This window comes from Protopterus annectens, chromosome 2.part0 (genome assembly GCF_019279795.1).
Source record: "Protopterus annectens isolate FY-2018-M chromosome 2.part0, PAN1.0, whole genome shotgun sequence".
NCBI classification, from domain to species: Eukaryota; Metazoa; Chordata; order Ceratodontiformes; family Protopteridae; genus Protopterus; species Protopterus annectens.
This window is the reverse complement of record NC_056728.1, coordinates 1,124,598,595-1,124,623,295: the sequence shown is the minus strand read 5'-3', so window position 1 is coordinate 1,124,623,295 and position 24,701 is coordinate 1,124,598,595. Positions and strand designations below refer to the sequence as shown.

General features: G+C 43.3%; 1 protein-coding gene across 2 annotated transcripts in view; it reads left to right on the top strand.

Annotated features, from left to right (window-relative positions):
- Nucleotides 1-24,701, top strand: part of TRMT10A (tRNA methyltransferase 10A) — a 457,277-nt gene that overhangs the window by 183,773 nt on the left and 248,803 nt on the right. For both annotated transcript variants that reach the window (XM_044061318.1, XM_044061319.1), the window contains exon 4: nucleotides 535-606. In XM_044061318.1, the coding sequence (XP_043917253.1) occupies nucleotides 535-606 (72 nt within the window). The remainder of the gene's footprint in view (nucleotides 1-534; nucleotides 607-24,701) is intronic.

Genomic DNA, 24,701 nt, shown 5'->3' with positions numbered 1-24,701 from the left:
GGAAGACTATATTCATGTTTAAAAGATAAAATGTGTTTGGCAATAGGTTTACAGAATATAGGTGTGGTGCTGAAACACAAGTTTTTGAGAAAGTCCAAGTTCATTAAAAGTCCCCTTTTTTAAAGATTTCTGCATGTTTGAGGAATGCGAGAGAGTGAGCTTTGAGTTGGATGCCAAGATACTTGTAACTTTTGCTGAAAAGCAATATTTTTGCCCCATGTACTGGAAAGTTTTTTGATATTTGCCGACGAGCACAGAATTAATTTGAAAAGTGTTTGCAGTAAGTCTTTATTGTAGTATAGGCAGAGTTTCTGTAACCCAGTGTTGTAGGGATTCCTTCAATTCTAGACAGAACTACATTTTAGTATACAGAAAGCTTATGCGCTTAAACTGAAATTTGAGCCTATACTGGCTGACATTAAATGGGGAAAATTTACAGTGCATAAGTTTTGCTTATCTTGTCTATGCATTCTTTTACTTCATATTTCATTGTCTTTAAGTATACTTTTGTTTTTTTTTCATTTTGATTACTAGGACATCAAGAAACTTCACAAACAGATACAGAGATGTTATTCAGAAAATCGCAAAGCCTTGCATCCTGTGCAGGTAAGTTTTCAGTAATTTAAACAAGTTTTAAGTTTAGAAATTTTGAAGCTAAATAGCAACAGCAGTGCACAGAACATGACACATGATGATTGTTTGACCCTGTAATTTGTAGATGTTCTTTATTTTGATCACAGCTGCAGTAGTGTAAACTATTTGGGTTGTATCATGCACAGAGTATAACAGACGGATAGCTTCCAGAGCTTCAGGGCACCTTACACACACACCCCAACTGTTAGTCTACTCAAGTTGAACTGACTAAAAAGACAGGTTTATGTGCCAAGTCCTTCAGAGCTTTCTTGCTGTTGCTAACACAGTTTCCATTGCTAAGCAAATAAGTTCCCTTGCAGAAAAACCTACCACATTATTTTTCAGTTGTTTTTTTTTTGTGCTAAACAACTATTTAAAATCTGCAGAAAAGTATTTTTATTGACTGTCACATTGCTTTTATGCACTTTTAAACAGGTGTGCACTTAACTTATAACAAGTTCTTAACAAAAAGTAAAAAAATACTTTTTCTGTGGAGAAATTGTGTTTAAACATTCCCCCGGCCCCAAAAGTAAAATAAAGTGCTGTTTATTATGTTTTTTTTGTGGAGAAAAGCGACTGTTTTTCTGTTTTGACTATTGCTGCTAAACCTTCCCCGGAGACGCACCATTTTTGGGTTTACCATGGAAAATAACTACTGGTTCCTCTGTTGGACTTTCTTCCAGCCTCAAAATGCTGCCACGGTAGTCTGATAATTTGCCACAGCTGCAGGTGGGTGACACTGCTGTGGCCAAATTTGATTCTTCAGACCACTCATCCTTTTCTTCAGATCCCTGTGGTGTTGTCCATACAGCCAGCATGGACGTGAGTGTTAGCTACATCCTCTGCATCTGTAGGGGTCCCCTCAGTAGCCATGGGAGAGAGTCTTTTGTTGGTCTTGGGAGAAGGAGCAGGAGATGTGCCATTGCTTAACCAGAATATTGTGTCCATCCCTCGGAAAGCTGTTGCTGGCAGTACTTAAGTATGCTTGCCCCAGCTTTCCTGTCAGAGTCAGAAAACTAAACATTTATCCTCTCATGTGTCACTTTCTGTGGAAAGAAGTAATTTATTGTGTTTGGTTCATGGTCATTTGCAGGCTGTTGACTTTTTTCTTGTAAGGTGATGTCTTGTAAAAGGAAAGAGATTGTTCTTTCCTTGAGGAGTTTCAAGATGTGGAATCTGTAGGGGAGTATAAAGGGACATATACAGCTTTTTCTCCTTAGATTTCTGATTTAGATTGTAGGAGAGTATGATATCTGACTCTCCCTGTGAGGGAATCCTCTTCTCTGAGACTATTTCTAGAATTTGCCAGTGCTTTCATTGGGAGAACAATGAAGTTTCTCAGCTGCTTAGAATGTACTATGGATTGCTATGCCTGTAATTCCGAGAACCTTTAACCTTCACCCCAGTTCTCTCAGCAACGGAGGATGTTTTTGCCACAGCTTGTGGTTTCCCTGTCAGTCAACCCAATACCTTTAACAAAACAAATATAATTTACAAAGTTCCTCAGTTTTTCAAATTTTTGTACCCCAATCGCAGACCTGGTCCGGCATGCACAGTTTTAATTAATCCAACTGCTGCTATTTTGTTAATTCTAATCCTTCGGACAAGGATGGTAAAGTTATCGAAAGACTTCAAGGTACTAAGTTTGGGGAAAAAGCGTATGCTTCTGCAACTTTGATTTTTAGAATTCTGAATGGCCAGCTCATATGTTAATGGAATGTTTTAGCTGCAGGTTCCTCTTGTGAGGAAAAATCTGCTTTGTGTAGTGTAGTTTCTTAAAGTTCTTGTGTTACTATTCATTGTTTAAACTGTGTTTATTATTCTGTAGATACTACTTCAAGGGTTGTTGCTACTGGTACTGTTTTAGGAAGCTTTGCCTGGCTGCATTCTCAGGACCTCTCAGATGATATAAAAAAAATGAAATATAGAATTCTGTTTGAAAAGAGATTATGCTTTGGACCCTCTGCTCATCAAAAAGTGATGAGAGGTAAACTGATTCAGAGAATTTCTTAGGATGTTCTTCGTGTTTCACTGCTGCAGTCATTACATTTGGGTAATCTGCTGGCAGGCTGCCCTCAGTCGGCCTGATTAACAAAGTCTTGGATCCTGCGTCGGTTGCTGTCCCTTCTTCCATGACGTCTGGGGTATAAAACATGCAGCCAATGCCGTTTTCATCAGTCTTTCTTGCCGCGTGGTGCCAGAAGCAGTTTGCAAGTGCCAGTCAGCCGACTCATGAAATTTTCGTTTTCGGTTTCAGAACCAAAGTCTTCAACCTAAAGCTAAGTACCCCGTTGGGGAAACTTTTTCTTGCTCCTTACCGATGTCAGTAAAAGTTAATAGTATTACCTGTGGGAAGCAAATACCTCATAAAGATTTTCATTTGTACTGTATTCCTTGCCTAGGCCCCGACCACAACCTGCCTTGCTGTCGGTTTTGTGCTAAATTTAACCAACGCACTATTACGTGTCGGTATATTTTTGCATCTAAATACTTTGGCTCAAGATTTAACTATCCAGAAACACCGTTGGTTAACAATCCGACTACCGAAATTCACAAAAAATGCAAAGAAAAAGACAGAGACAGACCGTCGAGGTCCAAAACCAACAAAGCTTTTCCTAAGCCAGTCGCCGGTTCGCCAGTACTCAGTGAGGCGCTTTCGCAGCCCCTGATAACCCGCTACTTTTGATTCGCAGCCCTCTACTGAGACCCATTCGGAGTCCGGAATGCTGCGAGACACTTTAAGTATTGAACCCGCGGATGTCTCTAACTTAGGTGGGTCCGGAGCCGCTGTGCAGGCACTGACTTCTGAGGGTGTTTTCAGGCCTAAAGATTTGTATATTAAACCAACGCCATCTTCAAAACCAAGGCCAAAATCAACTTCTGTTTCTAAAAAACCGACGCTTCGGCCACGTGCACAGGCCCCTATGCCTGAAAAACAAATGATCAAAATGGCTGAGGATTTAATTACCTTGATCAGGGGTTCCCAACCCCCTCCTGCTAAGAGGCCTAGGCAAGGCACTGATTATGAATCTTAAGATCAGGTTTCCATTTCTTCTGATTCCTCTTCTGATCAGGAATTATCTAGTCCACCTTATGAGGACTCTGATGCAGAAGAATCCATCCCTTATGCTTCTCCTCCTGAGGATTTTTCTTTTGGAGAAACTTTGCATACCTTAAGGGAACATTTTCATTGGGAGAGTCAGGATTTTTCAGAATCCAAAAAGAGGCTTAGGGATTTCCTACTTCTACCTAAGCAGCATAGGCCTTTGGCTATACCTCCTGTTCTAGACATTGTTGATGATGTTTTCTCAGAATCCAGCATGACTCCTGATTCCCTGCCTCTGGCTCCTAGTAAGCCAGACAGATATTACAGGGTTCCTGACTCCCACAAATTCCTTTTTAAAAACCCTACTGCTGACCCTGAAACTATTTCTCAGTGTCCCAAGGGTGTTAAGGCTTCTACTGCTAAATATCCTACCCCTTCAGCTAGAGACTCCAGGGCGCTGGATAGATGGGGTAAGAAGGTTTACACGTCTGCAACCTTGGCAATCAGGGCTTTAAACTGTCAATTTCATATGCTTAAATATCAACAGCATGTCAGGGGCTTACGTAAACATAAAATTATGTTGATTTCTGACTGTGTGGAAAATAAAGAGTTACAGGATTTATTGCATTCAGCTGAACAAGTTGGAAAGCATACTTTGCAATGTCGTTTAGATTCCTTAGAGGCCTCTTGCATGGCCGCTGCAACTGGATCTGTGATAAGAAGGCATGCTTGGCTCAAGGAGAAAAATTTGCCTGATCATGTTAAAGCAAAATTGTTGGCTGCTCCTTTACAACAGGACTGTCTATTTGGTAATAAGGCAGAATAAGTTTTGAAAAAGACGGAAGACAAAGCTAAATCTATACAAACTGCAAAAGATTTCCTACAAGTGCAGCCACCCAGGTTCAGTGGGCACTGGCCTACTAAGAATTGGTCCTTTCCAGTACCGAGCAGAGCCACTCAGGTCAAACCCAGACACTCCAAAGGCTCCAGGTTTCAGTCACAAGGAACTTGCAGAACAAAACAATGGGGTGCCCCCACCTCCAAATCTGGAAGTAGCAAGGCACCTCCCTACGGTAAACAGTCTCAATGACTTTCCTCTGCCATTTCCAAGCACTTATCTTTTGGCAGCCCCTTTGGGGGAAAACTAGCACTTCATGCACAAAATTGGCATGTAATTACCCAGGACAATTGGGTTTTAAATATAGTATCCCAGGGATACAGATTTCATTTCCACATGTTGCCAATTCCAAATGGATGGCCAGATCTGCCTCCAAATCAGTGGGCAGAGGCCCAGAAAAAAGTTATGTCCCTCATGAATATGGGGGCTATTCAACCAGTACCAGAAAAGGAAAAGGGACAAGGTTTTTATTCAGGACTTTTCCTGGTACCCAGAAAAGGCAAATCATGGCGTCCAATTCTGGACATATCCATTCTAAATACATTCCTGGACATTCCAAAATTCAAGATGCTGACTCTACAACAGTTACTGCTTATGCCTGGTTGGTAACTCTATACTTAATAGGCCTACCTGCATATCCCAATCAGGGAATCTTGCAGAAGATATCTCCACTTCAAAGCAGGCTATTTGCAATACCAGTTCTCTGCACTGCCCTTTGGCTTATCTACTGCGCCCAGGGTCTTCACAAAGTGCCTGGCACCAGTAATTGCATTTTGCAGACAAAGAAACATTCAAATTTATCCTTATCTGGATGATTGTCTAATTCAGGCAGAAAACAAAGACAGTCTTTTACAGCATCTGGCGTTTGTAAAAAGGCTTCTAACTTGCCTAGGATACACCATAAACGAAAAGAAATTACAACTGGTACCCTCTGAAATAATTAAATTCCTGGGTGCAAGCTTGAATACAACTGCCCAGATGACTTACCTCACGCCAGAAAAACAAATCCAATTGATGACTTACTTCAAACAAGTGGCCACAAAAACCCAGTTATCTGCAAGACAAATTCTGCAGGCCTTGGGGTTCATGGCTTCCTGCATCCTTCTAATTCCATATGCAAGTCTGCATATGAGGAAACTTCAGTGGTACCTAAAAAGCTTATGGAGTCAACATTGTCACAGCCTGGAAACAATGATTCCTATCATTCCTTGCCTGCAGCAAGAGTTCCTATGGTGGGCAGAGGCCTGTCACCAAAACAAGGGACTGTCTTTCATTCCACCCCCTGCCACCCAAACCCTGACTACAGATGCATCAGATTATGCTTGGGGGGGGGGCGCACCTGGCAGGGAGATGCATTCAAGGCCAATGGAGCCCAAATCAAATGCACCTACAAATCAACCAGAAAGAGATGCTAGCTGTACAGAATGCTCTGACAGCCTTCAGGGACTATCTTCATCCAGGACAACTACTGATAAAGGCAGATAACACCACAGTCATGTGGTACATAAACAAGCAGGGGGGTACCCATTCCTACCCCCTTTGCAGACTAGCCAAGGCCTTGTGGAACACGGCCTTGACTTACCAAATACATCTACAAGCTCAATTCCTGCCAGGAAAGCAAAATACTCTGGCAGACGAACTAAGCAGAAATCTTATGGACCCACACGAATGGAAACTGGATCCGCAAATCTTCATCATGTTGACACGCAAATGGGGGAACCTGGACATAGATCTTTTTGCCTCACCTCAAAACTATCAGTTGGACAAATTCTGCACAAGAATTCATCACAAAAAAAGCTTGGAAAGTGGATGCTCTATCCTTCAGCTGGAAAAACCTATCAGTCTATGCCTTTCCCCCTCTGCCTCTGCTCTCCAAGGTCTTACTAAAAGTCAGATAGGAAAATCCAAAAATTATTCTGACTGCTCCAGAGTGGCCTCGCCAACACTGGTACTCACTTCTACGCAGTATGTCACACCTTCCTCCATGGTACCTGCCTCAGACACCTTATCTACTGTCTCAGCAGAACTATCAAATTCTGCACTCTCAGTTCCAAACTCTGAATCTTGCAGCATGGCTAATCAACTAATTTCACCAGTTACATCTCTCAGCAAGCCTGTATTGGATGTCATTTTGGAGGCTAGAAGGCCTAGCACTAGAAAATCTTATGCTCATAAATGGAAAAGATTCTGTGCCTGGAACCAGGCACAAGGAATAAGCACAGCAATGCCCAATATTCCTCAGATTCTGCAATATTTAACTGAGATGCTTCACAAGGGCCTATCTTTTTCTTCCATAAAAATCCATGCCGCTGCCATTTCAGCTCATTACAACACAGAGCCTCAGATGTTGTCCTGTTTGATTCTCAGCTAGAGCGTCTTCTGTGTGGAAACGTGCGTGAATGGGTGTACCTTCATTGAAGGTTGTGCATCAGAGCTGGCAACTCTGTACGTAAAAATCTACTGTCAATCATTAGCGGACCGGAGTTTCATTGTGGCGACCCCTAACCGGGAAAAGCCGAAATACACAACAACAATAGAGAGCCTCCCCTCTTTTCTCATCCCCTGCTAAAGCAATACCTCAGAGAGGCCAAAAATTTAAGACCTCCCAGGAGAGCACCAACTCCTGCATGGGACCACAATTTTGTATTGGAAAAACTAACCCTACCTCCTTTTAAACCAGCTGCTATTGCAGACATAAAATGTCTCTCTTGGAAGACAGCTTTTCCTTTAGCAGTCACTTCATCTAAAAGGATTTCAAAACTACAGGCTCTCATGGCAGTGGATCCTTTTATTATCTTTTACCCGGACAGGGTGGCTCTCGGGACCAATCCATCCTTTATGCCTAAAGTGGTACCTAGTGTGGCTCTTAATCAGACCATTCATCTTCCAACCTTTTTTCCCAAATCCACAGAACAACGGTGAGCAGATTTTGCATTCATTGGATGTACACAGACAACTAAGATTCTACTTAAACAGGACAGAATCTCTAAGAAAATCTGAGCAATTACTTGTGACATTTGCTTCAGGGGTAGAGGGAAAGGCTATTTCAAAGCAGACTATTTCAAAATAAATAAGCCATTGTATTCATTTCTGCTACATGCACCATGGTAAACCTGTCCCCAAGGGGATCAGGTCCCATTCCACCAGAGCTGCATCTACTTCTGCAGCATTTCTCAGAGGGGTTCCTGCCAGAGACATTCTAGAAGCTGCTACCTGGAGCTCAGTTCATACGTTCACCAAGCATTACCATTTACCTCTCTTCTCTAAATCCAGAGCAGGCTTTGCAACTGCTGTCCTGCAGAGTCTTATAGCTGCTCCTAATGCTGTATAATTCCATCCTCCCAACCATAGCTTTGGGATTCTACCCAAATGTAATGACTGCAACAGTGAAACACGAAGAACATAGTACAGTTGTGTACACTTACCATAAATGTAGATGTTCGAGTGTATTCACTGTTGCAGTCCTGGTTACCCACCCGCTAGCCCCTTGTTTTTCTCTTACTATACCTCTTTTTTCCTTTACTATGCTCAAAAGCCTTTTTGGTGCATTTGCTTTTATTTGGAAGTATATTTTTTTTGTGTTCTAAATTACATGCATATATATATATATATATTTATATATATATATATATATATATATATTGCTCCCCATTTGGGGGGCACCTGACATCTGGGGCAAGAAAAACTGATGAAAATGGCGTCGGCTGCATGTTTTATACCCCTGACGACCTGATGTCATGGACAGCAACCGACGCAGGACCCAAGACTTTGTTGATTAGGCCGACTGAGGGCAACCTGCCAGCAGATTACCCAAATGTAATGACTGCAACAGTGAATACACTCTAACATCTACATTTATGGTAAGTGTACACAACTGTACTTTTTTCAGCTCTCTTTCTCTAAATTTTCCAAGGGATTTTCTGCTCCCTTTTCCAGTTTTGCTGTTAAGCAGTCATTTAAAAAGGAATAGCTGGGAAGTTCCAAAAAGAAAGCTGGAACCCTTAAAAGAAAAGACAGCCAAATGAGGCAGAGTGACTATTTAAGGGACTTTGTTCCCTGCCACCTGCCCCCTACCTCCAGCCTGGAAAGTCTGACTGTCATTTTCTATCTCTTGCAACAGATTGTTTCAGACATGTGGGTTGTGAAACTCATCCGACTAGGATATAGATGACAGTAGGAGGAATTTCTTCCATTTTAGGAGATTCCTCTTCATCCGCCAGACCAAACCCTTCTTTGCCCTCCTGTTCTACATCACATGCTGTCTCATTGGATACTAGAAGCAATTCCTCCTTCCCAGGTGGGAGGATTTTATTCAAGAATGCTTTTAGTGCCAAAGAAAGAATTCCTGCATACCAGTTCTTTCCTAAATCAGTTTATGATGCTACCCTAGTTCAAAATACTTTCACTTCACACAACCTTTTACCACTTCTTTCTTTGAATTTAGTAACCTTTAAAGAGAAAACCAATGGTCAACAGACAAATAAGAACCGTAAATTGTAAAAACAACCATGTGAAAAAACCTAAAACAATATGGTTACCATGGCACTCAATGTGAAAACACTCATCTGTTGTGTTTTATTCAATTTTATTAAAGTTCATTTATGGATTCATACTAGGCTAATGACCACAAGGGCCTTTTTAAGCCTAGCCATGCATCTCAAACCTCTGACAAGTTCTGATACCCTTGATAAGTGTAAGCATGGGCCTGGGAGATGAACCATTTACAGGTTACCTGTGTCCATTAGAGACATGGGTGCCAAACCAGAGATGAATTTCTGATTTCCCATCCAATTATCCAAGTTCCACTTGAATTGGGTTAGGGAGGAACTCTGCTTCATATGGGTGGGGAGCCTGTTTTATAGACGGGGTAGTCTCTGGGATGCATACCTATCTCTCCAGCAGGTCCTATTTATATCACAGGCAAGGTTTAAGTCTTTAGAATGGGTAATTCTGGTGCTGTATGTTTTGTGGATAATGCAGGAGGTCCATCAGAGTTGGGTCTGACAGTGCTCTATATGCCAGGCATAGATCCCCCCCCCTCCCCAAAATCAAAAAGCCTGTAGGAGACAGAATACAGGGATCTGCATAGGGCATATTACTTACACCCTGTATTCTTTTAGTGAGGAACCTCTCTGAACATTCCAACTGTTGGATTTGCCTGGTTAGGTACATACCAAAGGGAGCATTGTACTCAATGATAGGTCTGATGAATGCTGAATACAGTGGAACAATGATTTCCTTGGAACTAGATGCCATACCTTTGTTTACAAGTTGCTCAACATAGATTGATTTCCTCACCACTGTAGACATGTGATGATCAAAGGCTAGATTACTTTCAATGCGCGTCCCTAAGTACCTGACTACTGGGTCAACTCTAAGGGGTGTGTTGTCAATGTGATAGTTTCCAGGGATGGATAACTTCTCAAAGGATACTATTATGCATTTCTTGGCATTTAGCTTTAGTCCATGACTCTGTTGCTTGTCTGTGTCAGCCCCTCCTGGGGAACATTTGTGTCATTGTAAGATTCAATGACCACTCCTAATTTGCAGTCATCTGCAAATTTAGTCAGCCAGAGACCACTGACATTGGCCTTGACTTCTGAGAAGTAAGTGCCAAAAAGGAGCGATCCAAGGGCTGATCCCTGAGGGACTCCACTTGTGACTGGCCTCTTTGTAGAGGTGTATTGCCAAATTCTAACTTCCTGGGTCCTGTCTATGAGCCAGTTGGCTATCCACCGGGTGACATACAGGTTTGTACCTAACCTCTTAAGTTTGTCAACAATGACTGAGTACGGTATTGTGTCAAATGACTTGGCCAGGATAAGGTAGGCAGTTTGAATGATTTTGCCCTCCTCTGTTGCTTTGGTGACCTTCTCAAAGAAGTCCACCAGTCTGAGTAGACATGATCTGCCCTTGACGAAACCAAACTGGGTTGGGTCCAGTGTCTGGAGGTTTACCATATCTCTGTTGATCATCTCCATGATAATTCTTTCCATGGGTTTTCATATAAGAATAGTGAGACTTATGGGTCAGTAGTTTCCCGGGTCTGTAGATGGCCAACCTTTGTGCACAGGGATGACTGTTGCCTTTCTGCATTCATGAGGCACGAAGCCTGTTTGGAGGCTACAGTTAAATAGTAATTCCAGAGGCCCTGATAGGTCATGTTTCATGCTATTTAGAAGGCATCCTGGGATATTGTCTGGGCCCATTGATGCAGTATTCTTGGTCTTAGAGAGAGCATTAAGGACCTGTTCCCTAGTGATAGTAAGGGGAGTTGTACTTGATGATATTTCCTCAGGGAAGGTTGAGGGGAGAGAGTGTAGTAAAGTTGGAGCTGAATTTATCAGCCAGGAGGTTTGCTGTATCTTCTTACTTAATATAGGTGGCTCCATTTACAATGAGCTCTGTACACAATTGTGTATTGCCTTTGAGGTTGCAGATATGGCTAAAGAATACTTTGTGGTTGTTCTTGGCCTGGGAGGCCAAACTTACCTCAAATTTAGCTTTGGTAGACTTTTTGTTCTCTGATTTGTTTGTTTAGTTTGAGAGTTCTTTTATCCTACTAAGTTCTGCACCTCTGAATTTTTGCCATAATTTTCTTCCTCTTGTTATACAGTCAATTGATTTTGAGATTCCACGAGGGTGGCTTGTTTTTTGAGTTAGTTCTGTACTGCTTCCTGGTTGGTGCAGCTGCCTCTATGCAGCTATTAACATGCTTGTACAGGGTTTCTGTGAACGGTTCTGCATAGGCAGAAGTGTTCACAGGGTTTATGGGGGCTTGAGATTTTGCCAGGTTCTCATTTAATAACAGGAGGTTAACCTTAGTATAGTTCCTGAATATTCCAGGTTTAGCTCAGGTTCCAGGTTTTATTTTTACTTCAAAGGAGACCATTTTGTGGTCTTACCTTACCAGGGAAGGCATTATAGTAGGGGGTATGCAGCAGTCTCTCATATTAATGAGGACAGAGCCAGTATGGTCAAACCCCTGGATGATGTATTGACTATGTTCTAGGGAGTTTGTGTTTACAAAATCCAGGAATATCTGTGCCTGTGCGTTTGGTGTCATATAGGATTCCCAGTTAATAGTGGGGCATTAAAGTCTCCCATGAATATGGTATTTGGTTAAATAGTTAGTGTTTCTAATAGGTTTAAATACATGGGATGGGTTTCCTGGGTCATAGAGGGGGACCTATAGCTTGCAAGGAAGTGGTATTGGAGTTTACCCATGGTGATTTGAACATGGAGCAACTCAGGTGCATTGTCTTGTTTGATCAGCCTTGAAAAATATTTATTTTTGATGTAAATAGCGAGACCTGCACCTTTAGTCCCTGCCTGTGAAGTAGCTGGCCTAAATGTGTGGAAAGCATTATAACCTTGCACTGTTGGTGTGCTCTCTGCGGCTTTAAACCATGTCTCAGTGACTGCACAGACATCAGCATTCTCTAGGGTAAAGAGAGTTTCTAGGGAGTGGAGTTTTTTGTTTAGAATACTAGCACTGACCAGTAATACCTTTAGATTTTCTTGGTTTTGATTTATGTTGGAGTAATTTCAGTTTGGCATTGCCTAAAAAAGCACTATGGGGGAAAACAATGTTTTAGCTAATATTCGGAAGCCTAGAGGGGAGAGGTGCAGACCATCCCTGGCAAAGCAGTGTGGTCTGTTGACCATCTCCTTCCATACTTACAAATATTGCACCCCCTTAGAATGACACCAGAAACTAAGCCAATTATTAAAGTCAATCATTTTTTTGTTCATACTGTGGCATCATCCTTGGAGAAGGTAAAATGCTGCTCAATGCTAAGCTCATACCACCCTGAGACATATATTCTGAGAGCTCTTTGATATCTCTCTTCTTATAGTCTAGAGAGGTACATCTCAGGTCATTTACTCCCACATGGACTATGACTGAGTTATATTGGTAATTGTGGTCCAGTGACCTGAGTGCATGGGTAATGTGGTGGATCTTAGCCCCTGATAAGCAACTAACCGTAACTTTCTACTTACTCAGCCTGGTGATGGAGACATTAGTGTGTGTCATGATGGAGTCTCCAGTGACTAGAATGCTGGATTGTGTGGTGACTTGCATTATGGGCTTGGAGGTAGAGGCTCCATGAGATGTAACTGTATGTGTTGATGTGGGTGTTGTTTTGAAAGAACGATTGCTGAGGATATTTTGTGTACTTCATCTAGGAGGTCTTTGTGGTTTAGGAAGGTTACATGCAAGTGCCTCAGCATATGCGGGTCTATACGTCTGCTTTGAATTGTGAGTGATGGGTGCAGCGTGTACTACTGACAACCTTATTGACATTAGGAGTACTTTCATGTGAGAGCTTTGCCTCCAGTGACCTTGTGTAAATACATCTCTCATATACCATATCAGTTTAAGAATTAACTGGTTGTCAGGAAACATGAGGCAATTTCTACATTGCTTCAGGATGCCCATATTCACCAACCTGGTAGCGGAGACAGTAGGAAAGTTCATATCCATGGTAACTGATCCTTTTTTATCGATTATACTTCAGTGCCTTGGTAGCTATATTGTTTTATGTTTTTTTACACAAATTTAGTAATCTTGGGTTTAAAAGATGCTTATCACATTCCTTTTCTTCCAGATTTCAGGTGTTTTTAAGGTTTGGTGTGTCTGGATCAATTATCAGTTCTCTGCCTGTGGGCTGTCCCCTTCTCCAAGAGTGTGCAAGATATATAACTCTTGTCTTACCCCATTACAGGCTGCAAGTTAGTCACATTTTGCTATATTTGAATAACTTATGCTTACAAAGTCTTTTTGGGAGTGTCAGGAATACCTCACCTGGGTAAAAGATCTCTTATGCAGGCTGGAACTTCAAGAGAAGATGCAAAAGTCATTTTTGACCCAACCACACTGGATTGTGTTTCTAGAGTGCCTGCTGGAGACCTTAGAACAAAAAGCTTTTTTTCCACTGAAAAAAAAAAATTGATGTCTATTGAGATTTATTCCAGTTTTCCACTCAGACTTCTGTCACTGCAAGCGATACTTCAGGATTCTGGTTTCCTGGCTTCTATATTATCATGATACTTCTTGCAAGACTCCACATGAGAAATAGACAGTGGTATCTGAAGTCTCTCTGGTCCCAGCATCAGCACTCGTTTCTTAAATTCCATTTCTGAGATGTGTAAAATGAGAAATTACTTGGTGGAGACCTCTGATATTCTTGAATCCAGATCTCCCTTGTTGCTTCAAAGCAGTCTGTCACAACAAATTTTGATTGAGGAACAGTGTCAAGTGGATAAAAGTGCAAAGTTTACAAATGGACAAAAGCACATAAACATAAAAGGGGATGCTATCTCTCTCTAAATCATCTGTGGTCCCCAGGACCTCTTCAGATAGCTACATACAATACCACAGTTTACTCCCTTTGCAGATTGTAACTTTGCACACAGTCTCATTTTACAGGCATCTTGCATTCTGTTAGAGAAAAACTATGTGACAAGACAAGCTGAGTTGCACAGAGTCAGACCCGCATGAATGGAGACTAGATCAGTGGATCTTCCAGCATTTCATCCATCTGTGGGAAGATGTTCTTCATCTCACATTGCTGCAGTCCTTACTTATGGGTAGTCCGCTGTCCTCGGTCGGCCCGAATACCAAAGTATTAGGCTGACGTCGGTCATGGGCGCTCAGCTCTGACATCAGAGCGTCAGGGTATAAAAGCGCATGACCGACGTCATATCCTCAGTCTTTTTTGCCGCATGGTCCGATGCAGAAGCAGCGTTGCAAGTGCCGTTGGCGTTCTGAAATTTTCATTTTCGGAGTTTCAGACCGATACCAAGTTGGGCTAAGTACCCGTTGGGGAATATTTTTGTTTTTCTTGCCTCAATTATTTACGGATGTCAGAAAAAGTGAATAATTGTATTTCTTGTGGGAAACAGATACGCATAGGGATTACTACTGCTTTGTATTCCTTGTTTGGGACGAGCACGGCGTAGTTGGGTGTCGGTTTTGTGCTAGGTTTAATAAGCGCACTATAAAACGAAGGTTAGATTGCGCTAGGTTAGTCTTTGGCAAGCGGTGTAATTATATTATGCCGTCGGATCCTCCGACGCCCGCTTCCACGAAGAAGCGTAAAGACAAATCTTTAAAGCCTAGGCAGGATGATTCGTCTGTTTCGGACGCCGGTCCTTTAGAGGCTACAGTGCAGGTGGATCCGGCTGAAGTTTCTGTTGAGTCCCAGGGGGAAACTTTGATTTTACAAGATGTGGCCTCACAGGAGGCAGGTCAGGCTGAAGGGGCCTCTCAGGTTACTGTTCTCCCTTCTATGCCTAAGGTGGTTAGGCCTTCTGCTACTGTTTCTAAGGCTCCTTCTAAGGGCAGGTCTGTATTGCCTTCCTCTGGTGTCAGTTCTGGTTCTTCAGGGTCTGTGCCTAAAAAGCACATGCTTAAAATGGCAGAAGATTTGATTACTTTAATTAGAGGTTCTATGCCCCCTCCTGATAAGAGGCCCAGGGTAGAGCCAGAGTTAGAAAGTTTGGAGCAGGCCTCAGATGATTCAGAGTCTTCTGCTGAAGACATTCAAGATTTTCCTCCTTATTCTGATTCTAATGCAGAGGATTCCTCTCCTTCTGCTTCTCCTCCAGAGGATTTTTCATTTTCAGAAACCCTACACTCTATGAGGGAGCATTTTAAGTGGGAAGGACAGGATTTCTCAGATTCAAGGAAGAGACTTAGGGAGATTTTAAGTGGGAAGGACAGGATTTCTCAGATTCAAGGAAGAGACTTAGGGAGTTCTTGTTTTTACCACAGCACAGACCCTTGGCTATACCTCCTGTTTTGGATGTTGTTCAGGATGTTTTTTCGGAGGCTTCTTTTAATCCAGATTCTATGCCTCCTGCACTAGTTAAACCAGACAGGTATTATAGGGTACCTGAGGCTCATAAATATCTGTATAAGAGTCCCAGGGCGGACCCAGAAACTATTAGTCAGGGGCCTAAGGGTGTTAGAGCCTCTGTTGTTAAGAATCCGGTCCCTCTAGATAAGGAAGCTAGAGCTTTGGACAGATGGGGTAAGAAGGTGTATACCTCTTCTACTTTAGCAATGAGGGCTTTAAATTGCCAGTTTCATATGTTGAAGTATCAGAATTTCCTCCTTTCTCAGCTAAAATCTAAAGTGGATGCTTTGGCAGAGGGCATAGAGTGTAAAGAATTGCAAGATTTGGTGCATGTATCTGAACAGGTGGGGAAGCATTCTTTGCAGTGTGGTTTTGATGCTTTACAGGCTTCTTCTAGAGTGGCTGCCACTGGTTCAGTTCTTCGTAGGCACGCCTGGCTTAAGGATCAGAATTTATCTGAGCATGTTAAATCTAGAATTCTGGATGCCCCTTTACAGTCTGACATGTTGTTTGGTCCTCCTGTGGAGTCTGTTTTGAAAAAAATGGAAGACAAGGCTAAGTCTATGCAGACTGTTAAAGATTTTTTGCAGGTGCAACCTCCAAAGTTTAGTAGAAATTGGCCTACTAAGGGGTGGACGTACCCTTCTTCTGATTCTCAGTCTAGGGGTAGATCTAGACGTGGGAGGGGCAGAGCTCAGAGTACCTTCTGGTCCAGAACATGGAGTTCGCCTGCTCAATCTGCTGGTGAGGGTAGGGGTCAGTCCTTTCGTAAACAGGCCCAATGACCTGCATTTTCAGCTGCCAGATTCTTCTTGCCTGGCAGCTCCTTTGGGAGGAAAACTAGCTCTCTTCAAGCAAAACTGGCTTTTAATCACCCAGGACAAATGGGTATTGGACATTATAAACCAAGGCTACAAGTTCTATTTCCATACATTGCCTCCTTTCAAAGGCATGCCAGACGTTCCTCCTCGGCAAAGGATAGAGGCTCACAAGCAGATTTCATTACTTCTTCAAATGGGAGCTATACAACCAGTCCCTCTGTCAGAAGTGGGTCTAGGATTTTATTCTCGCCTGTTTCTAGTACCAAAGAAAGGGAACACGTGGAGACCGATTTTGGATTTATCTCTCCTCAACACTTATTTGGACATTCCAAAGTTCAAAATGTTGACGTTACAACAGCTTTTACCTTTACTGGGAAAAGATCACTGGATGGTAACTCTGGATCTAAAGAGGCTTATCTTCATGTTCCTATCAGGCCCAGTTGCAGGAGGTACCTGCGTTTTGGCTGGAAATTTACATTATCAGTTCTCTGCATTGCCCTTTGGCTTATCTACTGCGCCCAGAGTGTTCACAAATGTTCTGGCTCCAGTGATAGCCTTTTCAGGTTGAGAGGAATACAGATTTATCCTTATTTGGACGACTGCCTGATTATTGCACAAGACAAGGACAAGCTTCTTCAGCATCTACAGTATGTGATGGTAGTGTTAAGATGCCTAGGGTATTCTGTGAACGAAACAAAGTCCAGTCTAGTACCCTCTCAGGACATGTGCTTTCTGGGTGTGAGACTGAATACAGCTTCCCAGATGGCCTTTTTGACCCCGGACAAACAAAGAAGCCTTTCTCTTTATTTCCATCAAATGTCTCTACAGTCCAGGCTGACTGCAAGGACAGTCCTTCAAGCCTTGGGGTTCATGGCATCTTGTATTCTGGTGCTTCCCAGTGCCAAACTGCATATGAGGAAGCTTCAATGGTATCTCAAAAACGTATGGACACAACACTGCCAAGATCTGGACACTGTCATTCAGATAATACCTTGCATTCAGAAGGAATTTTTGTGGTGGGCTCAGGAATGTCACCTAAACAAGGGACTCTCTGTGACCCGACCAGAGGCAAGTCAGATTTTAACGACAGATGCCTCGGACAAGGCTTGGGGAGCACACCTCAATGGAAAATGGGTGCAAGACACGTGGCCTGTCAGACTTCAACATTTGCATATCAACTTGAAGGAGATGTTAGCAGTCCAATTTGCATTGATGGCTTTCAAGGATTTACTTCACCCAGGGCAGGTGTTGATTCAAACAGACAACACTACTGTCATGTGGTACATCAACAAGCAAGGGGGAACTCATTCGTACCCTCTTTGCAGGCAGCGATGATTTTGTGGGAGACTGCTCTCAGTTTACACCTCAATCTTCAGGCAAGGTTTCTACCAGGAGCACAGAACTCCTTAGCAGATGTATTGAGCAGACAAATAGTGGATCCTCACGGTGGAAATTGGATCCTCATGTATTTCAAAGTTGACAGTGTCATGGGGAACTCCAGACATAGATCTGTTAAGCTTCTCCACTAAATTGCCAGTTGCCAAGTTTTGCACAAAACGGTTTCATCCCACAGCTTGGAAAGTGGACGCTCTGTCATTCAGTTGGAGCAATCTTCATGTATATGCCTTTCCACCTCTGCCTCTTCTACCCAAGGTACTCTTGAAGGCCAGACAAGACAAGCCAGCCATGATTCTAATAGCGCCGGATTGGCCTCGACAACACTGGTACCCACTACGGAGGAGTTTGGTACGAGAGCCTCCATGGCCTCTGCCTTTGATTCCGCATCTTTTGTCTCAGGAGGGCAATCACTTTCTCAATGTCAGAATTCAGTCTCTGCATCTAACAGCCTGGCATATTCTGTTTTAGACTCTGGAGTTTCTCAGCTTCCACAACAAGTTTTGAATGTTATTTTGGAGGCCAGGAGGCCTAGTACAAGGAAAGTTTACGCTGATAAATGGAGGAGATTTTTTATTTGGGCGAAGGAAGGACTTTGATGTTTCCAAGCCTAATTTAAGTGCTTCTCTGCACTATCTTACTGAGTTATTGGACAAGGGTTTGTCCTTCTCCTCCATAAAGGTTCATGCTGCAGCCATTTCGGCTCATTATGACTGTGACCCTCCTTTATTCTCTCATTCTTTGTTTAAGCAATTTCTCAGAGGGGCAAAGAACATAAGACCCCCACGTAGAGCTCCTACTCCTGCTTGGGATCTCAATTTTGTGTTGGAAAACTTACTCTACAACCTTTTGAGCCTGCAGCTACTGCGAGTTAAAGTATTTGTCATGGAAGACTGCATTTTGTTGGCCATTACTTCTGCAAGAAGGGTTTCTGAATTACAGGCCCTTATGGCGGTGGAGCCTTTCTTGATTTTCATAAGGATAGGGTATCTTTGCGTACTAATCCTTCCTTTATGCCTAAAAGTGGTTTCTAGTGTGGCTTTAAACCAAACTATTCATTTGCCTACCTTTTATGCAAACCCCAAAATAAAGGGAGAAGATTTTGCATACTTTGGATATTCACAGGCAGTTGCGTTATTATTTGAGCAGAACCAAGGAGTTCAGACAGTCTCAGCAGTTGTTTGTTTCTTTTGCTTTGGGTTCTCAGGGTAAACCTATTTCAAAACAAACTATTTCTAAATGGATTGGGTTTGTATTTCTTTCTGTTATTCCCATCATGGTAAGGAGATTCCGTCTGGAATCAGATCTCATTCCACTAGAGCTACTGCCACTTCTACTGCCCGTTTATTCCAGTTTTCCACTCGCGATACTTCTGGATTCTGGTGTCCTGGCTTCTATATTATCATGATACTTCTTGCAAGACTCCACATGAGAAATAGACGGTGGTATCTGAAGTCTCTGGTCCCAGCATCAGCACTCGTTTTTTAAATTCCATTTCTGAGATGTGTAAAATGAGAAATTACTTGGTGGAGATCTCCGATATTCTTGAATCCAGATCTCCCTTGTTGCTTCAAAGCAGTCTGTCACAACAAATTTTGCTTGAGGAACAGTGTCAAGTGGATAAAAGTGCAAAGTTTACAAATGGACAAAAGCACATAAACATAAAAGGGGATGCTATCTCTCTCTAAATCATCTGTGGTCCCCAGGACCTCTTCAGATAGCTACATACAATACCACAGTTTACTCCCTTTGCAGATTGTAACTTTGCACAAAGTCTCATTTTACAGGCATCTTGCATTCTGTTAGAGAAAAACTATGTGACAAGACAAGCTGAGTTGCACAAAGGCAGACCTGCATGAATGGAGACTAGATTAGTGGATCTTCCAGCATTTCATCCATCTGTGGGAAGTTTCTCAAGTAGACCTTTTTGCCTCTTCTGAACAATCAACTGGCAAAATTATTTTCCAAGACCCCATGCAAGAAGGCCTGGTATAGACCGATCCTGTTTTTTTTTTTTTTTTTTCAGGAGTGTTCCTCAATGCTTTCTCGCTCTTTCCACTGTTATCCAGGGTACTTCTGAAGATTCAGAAGGAAGCCCCAAAATCACTGTGGTTGACTCCCTTCTGACTTAGACAATAGTGGATGATGATCTTCGTGTTTCACTGTTGCAGTCATCACACTTGGGTTATCTGCCTGCAGGTAGCCCTCAGTCGGCTGGAATACCAGAGTCTTAGGATTTCTGCGTTGGTTGCTTCTTCCATGATGTCAGGTCAACAGGGATATAAAACAGGCAGCTGACGCCATTACATCAGCTTTTCTTGCCGAGCGGGAGCCCGAAGCAGAAGCAGTTTGCAAGCACCGGTCGGCCTCTACCTGAAATTTTCGTTTTTGAGTTTGTAATCCTGAAGTCTTCTAAAGCTAAGTACCCCTTTGGGGATACTTTTTTATTGCTCTAACCGATGTCAGAAAAAGTTATTGTCTTGCCTGTGGAAAGCCAATACCTCACAGATTTTCATTCTTACTGCATCACCTGTTTAGGTCCAGACCATAACGTCCCTCACTGTCGGTTTTGTGCTTTGTTAAACACCCGAATCATTCATCGTCGGGATATCTTTGTCGCTGTTTTCTTTCGCTCTCATTCTCTGTAATCTGAAATGGCTTCGATAAGCCATCCGACTACCAATCTTCTAAAAAAATGTAAAGATAAAGACAGAGACCGCAAAGGTGCCGGTACTCAGTGAGGCGCCTTTGCAGCCCCTGATGCCCGCTTCTACAGATTTGCAGGCCTCTGCTGAGACCCATTTGGAGTCTGGTATGCCACGAGATGCTTCTTCGACTATGGAGCCTGCAGATGTCTCTACCTTGGATGGGTCCGGAGCAGCTGTGCAGGCACCGGCTTCTGAGGGTGTATTCCGACCTACCAATGTTCGAATTAAACCGACAACTTCATTTTTAGCTAAAACTACCGAGTTTCTAAGGCCCAGACTATGCACTATGCCTAGAAAACTGACTAGCAAAGTGCATGCTCAAGCTCCCATGCTACAAAACCAAATGCTTAGAATGGCTGAAGACCTTACTACCCTAATTAGGGGAAGCCAGCCTTCTCCTGCTAAGAGACAAAGAATTTAGTTTCATCCTGATTCTACAGACCAGGAGTCCGATGACTTTGACCCTTCCGATTATCAGGACATGCCCTTATCAACTTATGAGGATTCAGATGCAGAGTAATCCATTCTCTCTGCCTCACCTCCAGAGGATTTTTCTTTTGGTGAAACCTTGCATACTTTAAGAGAGCATTTCCACTGGGAATGCCAAGACTACTCTCAGTCCAAAAAAGAGACTCGGAGAATTTTTAGACTTTCCTCAGCACAGGCCCCTAGCTATACCCCCTGTCTTGGATGTTGTAGATTATGTTTTTATGGAATCCAGTCTTACTCCAGATACTTTTCCCCTGGCCCCTAGGAAACCTGACAGGTACTACAGAGTACCTGATTCCCACAAATTTCTCCAAGAATCCTACTGCGGATCCAGAGACCATTTCCCAGGGACCTAAAGGTATTAAGGCTACTACATCCAAAAATCCTACCCCTTCAGACAGGGATCGGGAGCTTTAGACAGATGGGGTAAGAAGGTATTTACCTCTACAACTCTTGCCATCAGTGCACTGAATTGCCAATTTCACATGTTTACGTACCAGCAGCGTACTATGGAACTAATTAAACAAAAACTGGTGTTACTTCCAGATTGTGCAGAAAATAAAGATTTGCAAGAGCTAATGCATTCTGCAAACCAAGTTAGTAAGCATACTTTGCAGTGTGGCTTTGATGCCCTAGAAGTATCTTGCAGGGCTGCAGTCACTGGGTCTGTACTGAGAAGGCATGCTTGGCTGAAGGAACAAACCTTGTCCGATCATGTCCAATCCAAATTACTAGATGCTCCTTTAAATAAGGACTGTTTACTTGGCACCATAGCAGAAGAGGTTCTTAAAAAGATGGAAGAAAAAGCAAAATCTATGCAAACTGTTAAAGAATTCTTACACGTGCAACCACCTAGATTCAGTAGGCATTGGCCTTCTAAAAACTGGTCCTTTCCAGCTCCTTCCAGGCCTCTTCAGACCAAACCCAGGGGAAACAAGCCACCCAGACTACAGTCTCAGGGTACGCAGAGATCTAAATAATGGAGTGCCCCCTCTAAAACAGAGAGTGGTAAGCCGCCCCCTTATGGAAAAAGTTCACAATGACTTGCCAATTATCCTGCCCAGCCCTGCCCAATTAATTGTGCCCCTAGGAGGAAAGCTTGCCCTTCATGAAAAAAAACTGGATGTCTATTACTCAAGACAGATGGGGCCTAAACATTGTATCCCAGGGGTACATATTCTACTTCCGTACACTGCCAACCCCAAGCGGGTTACCAGACCTACCTCCAAACCAGTGGGCAGAGGCTCAAAAACAGGTACTGTCCCTGCTCAGTATTCACCCTGTTCCAATAGAACAAAGGGAGCAGGGTTACTATTCCAGACTTTTCCTGGTGCCCAGAAAAGAGGGCTCTTGGTGCCCAATCCTGGATCTGTCAACTATCAACACCTTTCTGGTGGTCCCAAAATTCAAGATGCTTACCCTGCAACAGCTTCTCCCTATGCTAGCCAAGGATGCCTGGTTAGTCACTCTAGACTTGAAAGAAGCTTATCTGCACATCCCCATAAGGGAGTCATGCAGAAAATATGTACGCTTCAGGGCAGGCTCTATGCACTATCAATTCTCTGCACTTCCCTTTGGATTATCTACTGCGCCCAAAGTATTCACAAAGTGCCTGGCTCCAGCCATTGCATACTGCAGGCAGAAAAATATCCAAATTTTCCTATACTTGGACAACTGCCTGATTCAGGCGGACAGTCAGGAATTGTTCATAGGTTCATAGGTTCATAGGTTCATACTAGGCTATCTGCCCGAGGGCATTTACAAGCCTAGCCCGTGTTACTTCATCACCTGGCATTTGTAAAAAGCCTTCTCACTTCTTTGGGTACATCATAAACGAAAATAAATCAGAACTGGTGCCCAGTCAAAAGATTATATTCCTGGGAGCAAGCTTGGACACATCTTCCCAGATGGCATTTCTCACTTCAGAAAAACAGGTCTATCTGACAAACTTCTTCAAACAAATGGCCAGCAGAACCTAGCTATCTGCAAGACAAATACTACAAGCCCTAGGGTTCATGGCCTCATGTATTCTGCTAATTCCATATGCAAGACTGCATATGAATAAACTTCAATGGTACTTGAAAAGTCTTTGGTGCCAGCATTCTCAGGACCTGGAAACTGTGATTCCAATCATACCTTGTCTAAGGGGAGAGTTCCTTTGGTGGGCAGAAGCATGCAACCACAACAAGGGACTGCTTTTCTGTCAACCCCTCGCTGCCCAAACCCTGACAACAGATGCATCAGACTATGCATGGCGGGTGCTCACATGGCAGACAAATGCATTCAGGGCCACTGGAGCCCAGCCCAGATTCTCCTGCACATCAATCAAAAAGAGATGCTAGCTGTACAGAATGCTCTGACAGCCTTCAGATACCTAATCCTTCCAGGACAACTGCTTATAGAAACAGACAACACCACAGTTATGTGGTACATAAACAGGCAGGGGGGAACCCATTCTTACCCACTCTGCAGGTTAGCCATGGCCCTGTGGAACACAGCCTTGAGCAACCAAGTGCATCTACAAGCTCAGTTCCTGCCAGGCAAACAAAATTCACTGGCAGACGACTTGAGCAGAAATCTCCTAGACCCACACAAGTGGAAATTGGGGCCCAACACCTTCAACCTTCTGATCCAGAGGTGGAGGACACCGGAGTTGGACCTATTTGCCTTCCCCGAGAACCACCAGTTGAGCAAATTCTGCACCAGGGACCCTCACAGCAGGGCCCAGAAGGTGGATGCCCTATCCTTTCAATGGGAAAACCTCTCAATTTATGCTTTTCCCTCGTTGCCCCTCCTCTCAAAGATATTACTCAAGATAAAGCAGGACAGGCCAAGGGCAATTCTGCTTGCCCCAGACTGGCCTCGCCAGCACTGGTACCTACTCTTGCGCAGTCTGACAACAGTGCCACCTTGGCACCTTCACCAGTCTCCTACCCTACTGTCCCAGCAGGAGGGACAGATTTTGCATCCACAGTTGCAATCCCTAAACCTTGCAGCCTGGCTTATCCCTTGAATACACCACCAGCAACGCTCAGCAAACAGGTGCTGGACGTCATTCTTGAAGCCAGATGACCTAATACTAGGAAATCCTATGCTGAAAAGTGGAAAAGATACTGTTCTTGGAATCCGTCTCAAGGGAAGGACACAGCTGTGTCCTCCTTACCTCTGATCCTGGATTATCTAGCAGAGCTACTCCACAGAGGCCTATCCTTCTCCTCCATTAAGATTCATGCCTCTACCATCTCAGCTCAGCTCATTATAATACTGAGCCACCTTTTTTATCTCACCATGTCATCAAACAGTTCCTGAGAGGGGCGGACAACTTAAGGCCCCCTAGGAGAGCTCCCACCCTTGCCTGAGACCTTAACTTCGTTCTAGAAAAGCTCATGCTTCCCCCTTTTGAACCTGCAGCTTTAGCAGAGTTAAAATTCCTCACTTGGAAAACAGTCCTGCTTTTAGCCATAACTTCAGCAAGAAGAGTGTCTGAGTTACATGCACTAATGGCTGTGGAACCCTTCTTTATTTTCCACGCTGACAGGGTTTCCCTCAGGATTAACCCATCCTTTATGCCTAAGATGGTGTCCAGTGTGGCTCTAAACCAATCCATCCATTTGCCAACCTTCTTCCCTAACCCTCAGAATAAAGGGGAAAGGATCCTGCACTCCTTGGACGTGCACAAACAGCTCAGGTTCTACCTTGACAGGACTAAACCTTTCAGAAAATCTGACCAGCTGCTAGTCAGCTTTGCTAACAGGGGCAGAGGGTAAGGCCATTTCAAAGCAAAATATTTCCAAATGGATAGCACACTGCTACAAGCACGATGGAAAACCTACCCCACAGGGGATC